Below are 13427 nucleotides of genomic sequence, written 5' to 3'. Positions count from 1 at the left end.
TTACGTCCTTTGTCTCCTCAGATATCATTGATAAAGAGTAATGCTACGTTCACAAAAAGCGTTACAGCGTTACAGAATGACATGACAGCATGAGTTAGACGGAGCATTCAATACCTTGTCGGCCACTTACCTAATTATCATTTGTATTCCTTTTTATTTTGATACATTTTATGTTATATTTTATTTGTGCTATCTTCAAATATTTTATTTTTCGAGTAATTGCTGATTTTATAGATTGAATTTTCAAATTTATACATATTATTTTAAATTTCTTACTTAAATTAAACTCTTCATTTTCATTAATTATATTATCCAAATACATATGTTTATGTTATCTTCTATTTGTGCCATCTTCTAATATTTTATTTTTCGAGTAATTGCTGATTTCATAGATTGAATTTTCAACTTTATACATATCATTTAAAATTTTTTATTTAAATTAAACTCTTCATTTTCGATAATTATATTATACAAATACATATGTTTATGTAAATATACATTATTCAAATAAGAAATTTGTATATGAGATCCACAATTGGAGCATTGGCATCTAACATTCGCGCAAGCGTTTGGCTGTGTTGCATTTTTATCACGAACATCAAACTGCGAAATGTTGGAAATCATTGTTGAGGATTCAAGGGATAAAGGAACTTCTGACACCAATCAAAAAGTTATCACACTCTTTCAGCTCTCGTATCTTGTTCTTAAAGATTTGCCGAACCCCAAAACATTTATACTCTCCGTGGAGATTGACCAGCTCACTTTTTTCTTTTTCTTTTTGAAATATCCACTTTTGAAAGTCTACATCAGCTCCGAGAACCAGAAATACCAAGCTGTGCTTCATCGGAAAAAATATGGACGCTTTAAGGGGCAAGGAAGCTTCTGGCATGGAGAGGAAGACTGTTACACTTTTTCAGCTGCGTCAATTATTCTTGTCGACATGCCGAACCTCAAAAGTTTTCATCACATTGCAAACTGTCATTCCCTTATTCATGCTTCAGAAGTGCTACAAGTTGATAACTGTGCTGTGTGCTCTCAGTGGTCACTACTCGATATCTGTTGAGAACTGGTCCATCTAAAATTTTAAGATATTACCGAAATGTCCAACTGGACTTTATGCTATATTTTAACACTCCTTAGTCCCCTCACTCAAAATTTCTCGACTGTTTCTCGACTCTCAACAATTGGTTTTGAAAATTTGTCAAAACTGAAAAGTTTCAGTCGTATATACTTTCAGGTTGGTTGGGTGTCCCCAACTAGAAATTTTACTTCCTTGATAACAACCACAGGGTTGGTATCTGTTTTAATTGAAGCGTAGAGCAGGAAGGAATTGCAATGATACTGCTGGAGCATCGAGTTCTAGTAATAAAAAACCGGACAAAGAAGCAGGCAGAGTTGAAGAAGAGCAGTCTCTGCAAGAGACAGTTGTGAGTGACCAGAAAGTTGGGAGAATCGATATCCAAATCTTCATCAATTCTAAGCAAGAGGTTACAGACACAAAGATGAATGTTCATCATCCAACACTCCTCGAATAACACACTTAATGTATTTGTGTAAATATATCTCTTCTTAGCTACTCTGTGTTACTGGTACACATTCATAAACAGTGAGCGGCTTGCTGTTGTTAGACTCTGATTTCTGAAATGGTGGCCACACTTTTGCTTGAGCAATAAGGTGAATAGACTTGGGTTCTGCTTGCTGTCAGACTACTGGTAACGGAGTTAACCGAACAAGGGTGCTCTTTGGGTTCACCAATCTGCAAGTATGCAACAGCTATATGGGAGTAATGGTACATAAACCGGACTTATGAACTCCAGAATATGCAATTTAGTTTGTTTGGAATTCTCAAATGTGCAATGGTAACATTTATCACTAGTATACCTGCTAGGAAAAAAATTGTGAGATTCATTCTTGACAGTCAACTCAATTCAAAAGCAAAATAAGCAGTTTGAAGGGTTAAGCTACATGGAAAAAAGAAAACACCTCATCTGTTCACAAATAAATTACAAATGGCCATGTCTCTTAAAATGTTATCAACGATACATTGTCTTGAAATTGAGAATACATCAAACAGTAGGAAATAAGAATTGACATACACTTCAATCCTTTCTCTTTTGCGATCCTTATGATCATATGCCATCTGGCCAGATAAAATTATTACGAGAAGAAAGAATTGATAGAGCATATATTTATATATGTTTTTATATGATTTTATTCCCATAATTTTAGTATTTTGTAAATAATCGGGATGTTACTAATTGATTTTAAGTGTTTAATTTCAGGAAAATAAATATTCCTAAAGTTGGATTAAATCAAGCTTATTTGGGCTTAATCAGATGGAAATTCGGACTTTATGGATAGCCAGCGAAGCAAATCTTGTTTGGGCCATAACTTGAGTTCCGGGCGTCAGAATTGGGCGATTTAACAGCCCACGCGAAGATATTGAAATTCTCTACAAGTTTAAGGTGGTCCAGATATCAAAATCTAACTGGATCAGCCCAGAATCAGGCCTGAACAGCAGCCTACGAATTTCAGCATCAGAATCCAACTCGCTTTAGGATATTATTTTATTTTCTTGTAAATTAAGAAAACTCTTATATATATTAGGGTTTTGATAGAGATTAGAGACAACTAACTTTGTATCAAATAGAATAATATAGAGATAGCCTTTTAGAGAAAAAAGGGAGAGAAACACTTGTGAGAGATTTTGGCAGAAGGAGTGAAGGGATTCATCCGGACTTCGAGCACTTTCATCAAGTTGTATTCTTCGTACTTATAATCTTACACTCTTGATCTGTGGTATAAATACATATTTGTTTCATCTTATCATGAGTAGCTAATTCCTTAATCCAAGAGTTGGGTAGTATTCTTTGACTTATTATGTTTGTTTAGTTAGATTGTGTTTTCTCTTGATTTGTTAATCTGTCATTGAGCGCTTTATACAATTACAGGAGTAGCTAACTTTTAATTGAATCTGTAGGAGTTATAACGAATCGGGAGAGGAGTTATAATTCTAGTACATGATATGATGGACACAATTTGAGTATTTGATCGGGAGATTGATATGAAAATTGTGAGACTTAAAATCCTTGGTTCTTAATAGTTTATAATTGTACTTTGATTGACCATGGGAATGGCTTTTAAGGGATAATTGTAGGCATTATAATCTACCTTGGGAGAGGATTTTATAAATATTAGAAGGATTGTTTTTAGCGAACAAGAGACACAAATTAGACATTCATGATAGCCATTGAAGAACTCTAATTCTTGGGTTGTTTTCTCTCATATTTATTATATTTATTTATTTATTATATTAATTAGTTGATAGATAAAACCCACCAAATTCTTCTCCACACTTCTGAATTACAAGAGATAAAAGACTCGAAATTTGTATTGATATCAGTCCTTCCCTGCGAACGATACTCTTGAAAATACTCGACAACAAATTGGCGCCGCTGCCGGGGAAGGCAGCAATACTGATTTTAGGTTAATTGTTTCTTGTGGTTTAGATTTTATTGTTGTATATTATTATTTTTCCTTCTTTTGTTGTTTTTGGTGTGTCTACAGGTTCTTTGAGGTAGATACAAAAAGAGTGCGAGCTAAAGAGACGTCATGGATTACAATTTTGGTTGGAATAACGCTCAGAATTTCAACAATGATCAAGAACGATATCAAGATTATAATTCTTTTCAGAATTTTAATGCGTATCAGGTGAAATCGTTTGATTGTTGCAACTCATATTATCCTCCATACCCACCTAACACTGATTTTTCATATGCATCTGAAAATCAATTTTATGATCCTTATCCATGTTATGATGTTGATAGAAGCTTAATTCATTACAATTCTTCTTTAATGTCTATGGGACTTTTTGCACATATTGATCAACCAAAATTTGAGGTTGCTAATAAGATTGATATAATATGTCAAGATTCGATAAGTTGGTACGAGGAGAATGCTAAAAGAAATACGTTTATTATGGACGTTCAACTTGTGATGCATAATGGTTGTTTTAGGATTCCTCCTTGTGTCGATTTCCCACTTTGTCATGATACTTATCTAGCAACTGATGAAAATTTAGTGTCTGATGAATCTACTTGTTTAGATGACAATTGTCCCTTGCTTGAAAGTGATAAATTGGATGTAGCTGAAAATCTATCAAATTTAGAAGATAATGTTGTGCTCAACGAATTGGTAGATGAGATAAAAATTGATGAGTGTCCAATTATACTTGAGAAGAATGTGATACTTGATGATTTTGATTTGGAGTATAAGGATCCAATTTGGGAGGAGTTTATGAGTCATATTTATGATGATTATTCTGACGACTTTTCTAGCTACTTTGATTCTTTCAGGTCTCTTGAGCATGTGAGGTTCATAAATTTTTTCTTAAAATTTAATGAATTAAAGGTTTATTTGCACATTATGATTGTAATAAAGATTCGTAGGTATGTGCATTTATTTGCTTTTTCACCACATTAGTTTTGCTACTTGTATTAATAAGTCAAGCTAATGACAATAAACAAGCGCTTCTTGGGAGGCAACCCATGATTATTATATTAGGTATAATATGATTCATATTCACTCCCACAAGTTACCTTGATGTTTCTGTTTGAAGTGGTTGTTACAGGTGCTGAAATAAAAAAATTCGCAGCAATTTTTCTGGTTACATCAGCTGCCTTGTTTTTTAGTTTCCCGGAGTTCCAACGGTCGGATCGTCCTCAATTTTGGACAGAATCTTCCTGACTCCATTATCTAAATTCTGAACGGTGGAGATCGGATTTTGAGGTCCAGAAGGTCAGTTTATGAAGTCCGGGCAGAATGATTTGCACCATGGGCATGGTTAAGGTGCCCGTGGTGCATCGACTTAGAGGCAACACACTTCGCTTATTTTTCAAACGACACTTCATGCATATGCATAGGGGAGTATTCTTAATTTTCTTTTATTTATAGGAGGAGTATTAGTGTGTCATTGAGGACATTGACTCATTTAAGTGTGGGGATGTGTGTGTTCTCAATAGTATGTTATAATATTAAAAAAAAGACAAACAAAATTATAAATTTAAAAATCAAAAATAATTCTAGCCTTGTAAAATAGTTAGATGATGATATCATGCTAGGATAAATACTCATACATTGCATACATTAGTTCATATAGTTGCATAACATGTTTCATTGCATAGCATAACATAGCATGATCCCATATAATAGTCCAAGTTAGTAACCTATGATAATACTATATGTGACTTGTTTTTGATTAATTCTTGCTATGATCACATATTAGCGATGTTACATGCGTAGTGTCAATAGTGCAGAGCTTATTTATTGACACAAGCTTATTATGCTCTTAAATATCGAATTGAGACTTAGATATACTTGCTTCTTGAGGGGTAGCCGCTTGTTGATGATTAGAATTTTGACTATTCTCTTTTGAGCTTAGTACGTAAATGCTTGAGTTCGAGGTGATTGTGGAGTGTAAATGTTTTCTCCAAAAAAAAAAAAAAGAGGTAGAAAATAAAGTATCAAGTACTCCTTTGAGATCAATGGGTGTCGAAAATGAAAGGGACGATCCATGTATTTGTGCTGGTATTAAGTGCAATTGTACTAGAAATATAATTTTCTTGGTGACTTTTCATTATCCTTGATTACTGGAGAATTACTTGACTTGAAAAAAAAAACAAAAAAAGAAGAAAAGAAAAATGAGCTTGTGAAGTCTTTTGGTGGTCGTAACTCACTTACCCTGAGGAGCGTCCCAATCTTAGACCGATCATGTGGAAAAAAAAAAGAATTATATATAGTAGTATTATAGAAATAAAAAGAAGACGTGGAAATCCCTTGTAAACTTGAATGATAGCTAGTTCTAAGTAACAAAGTGTTTAAGATTTATTCTAGTACTCAACTTGGGAGCTATTAACTCGCATGACTTGTCATGTTGAAACTGGTGTGTCTTTGTTCTTAATTCAGAGAAGAGCATGTTGTTAAGCTAAGCACACACGCACAATCTGTACTTGTATTCACTCAGTGGTTTTATTGCGGTGTGAGCTTGATGTGTCTAAACTTGTTGCATATTCTGATGGTTATCACTGACTTGGAATATACTATTATTATTGGGATCCATACATATTCATTTATTAGTTGCATTCATGTAGTTGCACTCCATGCTTGTGTTCTTGTGGTCATCTATATTATTATTACATGAGCTAGATGGATTTTGTGGGTACATTCGCTATAGGCCCTCACGAGACCTTACTCGTCCACTAGGGCTGCCTAGGGGTTTAAAGGGCTTGTTGCATATGCCAAATGCAACCGTGATCACCTACGGAAGTGGTATATATCTATTAGGTGTTAGTGTTATTTATTTTATTTGCCCGAGGACGTGCAAAAGAGTAAGTGTGGGGATATTTGATAAAGCATATATTTATATATGTTTTTATATGATTTTATTCCCATAATTTTAGTATTTTGTAAATAATCGGGATGTTACTAATTGATTTTAAGTGTTTAATTTCAGGAAAATAAATATTCCTAAAGTTGGATTAAATCAAGCTTATTTGGGCTTAATCAGATGGAAATTCGGACTTTATGGATAGCCAGCGAAGCAAATCTTGTTTGGGCCATAACTTGAGTTCCGGGCGTCAGAATTGGGCGATTTAACAGCCCACGCGAAGATATTGAAATTCTCTACAAGTTTAAGGTGGTCCAGATATCAAAATCTAACTGGATCAGCCCAGAATCAGGCCTGAACAGCAGCCTACGAATTTCAGCATCAGAATCCAACTCGCTTTAGGATATTATTTTATTTTCTTGTAAATTAAGAAAACTCTTATATATATTAGGGTTTTGATAGAGATTAGAGACAACTAACTTTGTATCAAATAGAATAATATAGAGATAGCCTTTTAGAGAAAAAAGGGAGAGAAACACTTGTGAGAGATTTTGGCAGAAGGAGTGAAGGGATTCATCCGGACTTCGAGCACTTTCATCAAGTTGTATTCTTCGTACTTATAATCTTACACTCTTGATCTGTGGTATAAATACATATTTGTTTCATCTTATCATGAGTAGCTAATTCCTTAATCCAAGAGTTGGGTAGTATTCTTTGACTTATTATGTTTGTTTAGTTAGATTGTGTTTTCTCTTGATTTGTTAATCTGTCATTGAGCGCTTTATACAATTACAGGAGTAGCTAACTTTTAATTGAATCTGTAGGAGTTATAACGAATCGGGAGAGGAGTTATAATTCTAGTACATGATATGATGGACACAATTTGAGTATTTGATCGGGAGATTGATATGAAAATTGTGAGACTTAAAATCCTTGGTTCTTAATAGTTTATAATTGTACTTTGATTGACCATGGGAATGGCTTTTAAGGGATAATTGTAGGCATTATAATCTACCTTGGGAGAGGATTTTATAAATATTAGAAGGATTGTTTTTAGCGAACAAGAGACACAAATTAGACATTCATGATAGCCATTGAAGAACTCTAATTCTTGGGTTGTTTTCTCTCATATTTATTATATTTATTTATTTATTATATTAATTAGTTGATAGATAAAACCCACCAAATTCTTCTCCACACTTCTGAATTACAAGAGATAAAAGACTCGAAATTTGTATTGATATGATCCTTCCCTGCGAACGATACTCTTGAAAATACTCGACAACAAGAATAAGCTAATTATGACGCAAACGGAAATGGCCAGGGCTGGTGTTTTGGATAGGACGACATATGTGCCTGTCAGAAAGGTCAACATCATAGCAATTATAGAAAATATGTTCAGCACTGTTGATGCAGTGTTGAGTTTTGACACTTTTCGGGGATCATCATACATAGATGAAATGAAATAGAGAAATAGAGAAGATGTCGATAGTGCCAGACCTAACGCGTCAGTTATCATGAATGCACAGAAGGCTGTCTTTTTCGAAAGAAGCGCTAATCCTCCATCATCTTCGTTACTTTGATGGTAGCCACCCGGTAATGTAAATCCTACGGTAAATGTAACGGTAGCTATAAGTGCAGTAACAATAATTTGAGTGTTAGTCCTCTGCCTATAAAGGTCAAGCTCTTTTTTCATCCACTCTTCCTTGGCTATCTTAAACTTGGCATCTATTTTCGACCTTGTGCTTGGAGGCACTAAACTTTCTTCAATATTAGATTTCCACTTGATACTTTTAGGCTGAGACTTTAAATGCTGATTGTCTGGAACATCACTTTCCTGCATTTTCGATTTTCCTCTGATGCCAAATTTACGCCAAAGCTTCCACCGCGGATGTACAACTTGGGTACCATGAACTGCTTTCTTAATTTGTACTCCCTCCGTCCCACCAGGTTCTTTACGTTACTTTTTGGCACGCATTTTAATGCTCCTATAAAGTATACTTATATTATATATTTATTTTTAAAAAAAATCTCCAAAAAAAGTTTGACGTTTAAACTTTAATTCAAAAAAATAAAAACTAAAAAATACATTATAAAACTATACTTTACGAGAGCCTCAAAATGCGTGCAAACAGTGCACGTAAACTTCCTGGTGGGACGGAGGGAGTAACTATAGAAAAGAGTCGGAGTATTATTAGATACCTAATTATAATTTTAGATTTATACAGTACATTTTAGTAAGAAATAGTCACAATTTTAAATATGAAGCATCTCCTCATTTCATAAAAAATTATAATCAATACTGAAACATATATATTTGTTATCCATTGAACTATTACCTAAAAGTTAAAATATTCATTCAGCTTCTTCTGCACGCTAACTACTGTATTTTTAAGCATAACAGCCTATTAAACTTTCATGAGGTCCAAGTGATAAGTGGACTTTGAGTTCGATTTTCACTCATTTCAAGAATTAAAAAGAATAGACAACGAAATAGTACTACAGCTACTATGATGAGAAATTTGTTTTAGCACATACCTGCCCCATTTTGATTTCACCTTGGGAATATAACATGTCTAAAGGAGTCCAGTTTTTCTTGTTTCTTGCCATTGTGTCAACATCCTTGTGATTTATGAGTTCTGAAACGAAACAACCTTTGCCAATAAGCACATGAAGGGGTGTATTTCCATGAACATCCTTGTGATTTAGAATCTTGGAAGTATAGTCTTTTGGACAACACTTCAAAATGCATTGTACCATCTCCTTGTCACTTTTAGACGCTGCAATATGCAATATATTTTGGCTATCATGGTTAACATCAGAACATGACACAGATGGCAAGGATGTCATAAGTTTTTTCACTGTAGAAATATGTCCTCCTTGGGCAGCAACACAAAGTGGTGTCGGAGCCTTATCTCCATACAGAGATTCGTACCCAACAAATTTTTGCATGTCTATTATATCATCAAGTATTGAATCAAATTTGTGAAATGCTGCAAAGTGAAGTGGTGTCCACCCTCTATTGTCAACATAGGTTACAAGATGTGGGGCCCTTTCCAAGAGACATGTTACACAATCTGAGGATGAGTAAGTAGCATCAATTAGGCACTTTATTTCAGAAATTTACACGGGTAAATTAGTAAAAAAGTGCAAATTTTGACTTAAACAACAGCAGGACTTGGATGTTTAGCGTCACATCGAAGAAACAAGAATGTTGCGCTTTGTAAAAAATGATGGCCAGGTTTAAGAATATAAGCAACCATTGAACACATTTTTATATAAACTGTGATGGCAAAGAAGTTGTCAGTTTGACACATCAAATATTATGCTGGGATGTTTAAATTTTTATACTGGGATATTAAAGGCACCAGTATTAGAGCCACATTGTCAGCTCCAATTGACATTAGGCTTTGTTGGATAAGCCCAACCAAGAACTTCTTTATAGGATTATAGATGTGCCAAAGTTGTTTTCAATATGGTTCTATACCACAGATGACCATATATAAATTATTCCAGCTTATTTAATATGAGCAGTAGGGGCAATGAATAAGTGGTTTCTCCTAGTCTTTGACAAATAATTGTCAACATATTTAACAATCAATTTTTCACTGTAAGATCAACTCATCAACAAATGTGTTTAGAAATAAACTTTGAATGCAACGACGCTTTTTAACGGCTGGTACCAGCACTTTCTCTCAGCTGGCAGAGTTTAATGGCTATACTTATATAGGACCTCAATTCTTAACATTCAAAATCTACCACATCATTATTTGAGATCCAATTTAACAACCATACTGATTTTGGTTTTTTTTTTTGTTTTGTTTTGTTTTTGCTGTTCTGTCTATATTACTAAGTTTTCCCTCACATCATTGATTTGCACTAGTGAACCACTTGTTAGCATATTTATATTTCTAGGTAAGTTTTAGGGGTAAGTTTCTTTTTTTTATATCATTTTTTTTGTTGCAATCTGTTTTCGTAGTCGTTTAAACGTGCCTATTTAAGCAATTATTATAATTATAATTTGTAATTCATAATAAATTATTGTAATGTAATCTCAGTTTTTCCTTCAAATTTATAAGGTATATGGATTTGCAGGTGGTGAGCTTGAAGTACTCTTGATATAATATTTTACAGTCTTATGGCTCTTATCTTACAAGTAGATTGATTTGTTTCCTTTTCTTAGAGGTTGTTGAAAAGATGGATTTTCAGTTCTGACCAAAAAAAAAAAAAGGATTTTCAGTTGTCCTAGATCTAGATTTCAATTGCTTCACTATCATTTAGATATAAATTTTGTCAGCAGTTGTGGCCTCTAGAAGGACTTACAAAGTTTTGTAGGTTGTTTTTGCTATAATGGGGGCTGGCCGTCAATAATAGGATTGATTATTTGATGAGATTATTTTCTTTCTTCTTTACTCTTACTATAGAATCGATTTAGGAATATACATTCACATCATCCATAAATACATACCTGCATCGCGTCCTAAGATAGCAGCATGCAAAGCTGTTTGATTTTTTGGACCAAGGGTTGTGTATCCAAATTCAGATGTTTTACAGAGTCGTTTGACAATATTCGTGTACCCCTGCTCCGCCGCTATGTAGATTGGAGTCTTTAATTTTCTATTCTTATCATCATGTGGATATGTGGAATCTGCCTCTAGTATGAGGTTAACCACGTCCAAGTGCTCTCCCACCACTGCCAGGTGTAAGGCAGTCTCCATATTTTTCTTATCAGGTTGTCTAAGAAAAGCTTCACGTTCAGTAACCGAAGGAAATGAAGATACTGCTGCTTCAATGAGTGCCTTAACTACATCTCTATCTTCTTCTTTTGCTGCAGGTGAAGTGTAACAACTGTTGATTAATATCAGTAAGGATATAGGAGTTTGGTTGACAGTAAATGAATTGAATGAGATCCATATATATGGGATAGCTTGGTGAGCAAAAAGTGTAATTGAATTATTTCATCAATCAATCATATAAGGTAAATTAACAAATAAGCGTCTATCTATCTCATCAGATTGCAAATCACCCTCTTATCAGAGTGAAGATCAATCTAGCATTCATTTATCAAAAATTTAAACATGTCACCTAACATACACTGTTAAAGTATATCCAGTCTGATATTCTCGAATATCATTTAAACTTTAATCATAAATGAAAAATTGTCATAATAAACAGATTCTAAATTCTTATAAAACTTTATATAAAATTCAAAAACAGATAAAACAGGCTTTCAGAAAGCACAAACTGAAATATATGGATAACTTGTAATGATAATAAAAAATCTATTTATACAGAAACCTCATACTAAATGAGTTATGCAATCCAGATCTTATAATGGTACACACATAGGTACTGTTTGGGGTTGCTGTTGCAGACAACAACAGCTTTTTGTTGAAAAGCAAGTGAAAATTTGTTTGGTAAATCTAAAAGCAGCTTTTCTCAAATAGCAGCTTTTAGCTGAAAAGCTGCTTTTAGAAAAAACAGGTCCTCTCATGCTTTTGGATAAGCAGTTTTCAGCTTTTGCAAGAAGCTGTTACGAATTTCACTATCAAACCTCACCAAAAAAATTACTTTTTTTATATTAAACTCAAAATAAGCAAATATCAAAAAATTTACCGAACAGTTATCTGATTTCTACAACATCACTTTTTTATCAGCACTTTTTCTGACCGCACAATAATTTTTAACAACACTCCCAAACAAACCCATAGTTAGACCTTGGCTGTGTTTGGCTATTAGCTGTTACCGGATTGAATTAGATGTTTTGACTAGCGTATTGCATTAGATGTTTTATGTGAAGCTGTGACACATGTCAATCCTCTAATCTAAAAAGCTCCTTCGATTAGTTTTTTTGAAAATCAGTTTTTCGAGTCCAAATCAGTATTTTAATCTGCTAACTATCAAACACTAATAATATTAACGGATTCACATGGTCAAATCTCTAATTTTCTCCCAAACCCCTAGTTTTTAAACAGGACGTTATTGTTAGTAGAGATATACTAATTACGGCACATACCTTGAGAGAGTTTCTTAATAGCAGCGTGCAAAGCAGTGGTGCCTTCAGGACCGTGGAAAGTTGGAGTTGTGCATACTCTACAGAACATCTTAACTGTCTCGTTGTACCCCATTTCGGCAGCCAGGTAGATCGGAGTATAACCATCATCGTTCTGGATATGTCTATCATCGGGATCTGCCTTGACTAATAGCTCAGCACAATCCACATTACCATTGCTGACTGCCAGGTGTAAAGCTGTGTTCTTCTTGTTATTCGGTTGCCTAACAAACTTTCTGAAGCCAGCAATTGGATCATCATCAGCTGAAGTAAGCGGCAAAGAACGGGCTGCATCAATGAGGCCCTTAACCACTTCAGTGTGGCCATAAGATGCAGCAACATGAAGTGCAGTTTCTTCATTTGAATCTAATTTGCCCAAAAAATTGTATTTTGCAAACTCCTGGAGAATATATTGAACTTGTTTAATACTTCCGTCCTTGGATGCGACGTGAAGGATAGTTCTGTTGTGTTTGCTCAATCTCTTTGCTCTCTCCCGCAATTCCGATTTTGCACTCAATATTCCGTCAAGAGCATTCTTATACAGAATCTCTCTCTCCATCACTTCACTCTATGTATTCTATTTTCAACAATATTACCTAGTTACTTGAATATGTATATTCTTCGACCCCTTATTTGATCCACGGACTTTGTCGATTAAGGGAGGGAAACCCAATTTATTGTTGTGTATTTAGAAATTTATCATTAATATTTTTTTTGGCACTAAAGTTAGGTTTGGATTTTGATCTGATATATATATTTATTCTATGTCCATGAGCATATGCTAAGCACTAAAAATTATAAGTTTGACTTATTTAGGGTTTGTCTAGTGTCTCTAGTGTGTGCTCATGGACACATGCTAAGCACTAAATTTTATAAGTTTGGGACATTTTGATTGATTTAGTTGTTGTATTTGCAGGGAGGTCCACAATTATTAAGAAACAAAAACCAATCAAAATGAATCAAACTTATAATTTTTAGTGCTTAGCATGT

The 13427-nt window shown here is 34.1% G+C and overlaps 1 protein-coding gene across 2 annotated transcripts; it reads right to left on the bottom strand.

Annotated features, from left to right (window-relative positions):
* Positions 1-1402: 1402 nt before the first annotated feature.
* LOC108211694 (uncharacterized) lies at positions 1403-12996 on the bottom strand. 2 transcript variants are annotated; one of them, XM_017383363.2, is made up of 4 exons: positions 12402-12996; positions 10854-11213; positions 8924-9462; positions 1403-1881 (listed from the first exon to the last, which is right to left on the bottom strand). In XM_017383363.2, exons 1-4 carry the CDS (start codon positions 12994-12996, stop codon positions 1873-1875), a joined length of 1503 nt encoding a protein of 500 aa, XP_017238852.1. In that variant the 3' UTR covers positions 1403-1872. The 2 variants fall into 2 exon arrangements, with proteins under 2 accessions (XP_017238852.1, XP_017238850.2); XM_017383361.2 differs by lacking the exon at positions 1403-1881 and having other exon boundaries at positions 1963-9462.
* Between the last annotated feature and the right edge of the window lie 431 nt (positions 12997-13427).

Source organism: Daucus carota, chromosome 3 (genome assembly GCF_001625215.2).
Source record: "Daucus carota subsp. sativus chromosome 3, DH1 v3.0, whole genome shotgun sequence".
NCBI classification, from domain to species: Eukaryota; Viridiplantae; Streptophyta; class Magnoliopsida; order Apiales; family Apiaceae; genus Daucus; species Daucus carota.
The sequence above is the reverse complement of the archived record's forward strand: the minus strand, read 5'-3'. Positions and strand labels throughout refer to the sequence as shown.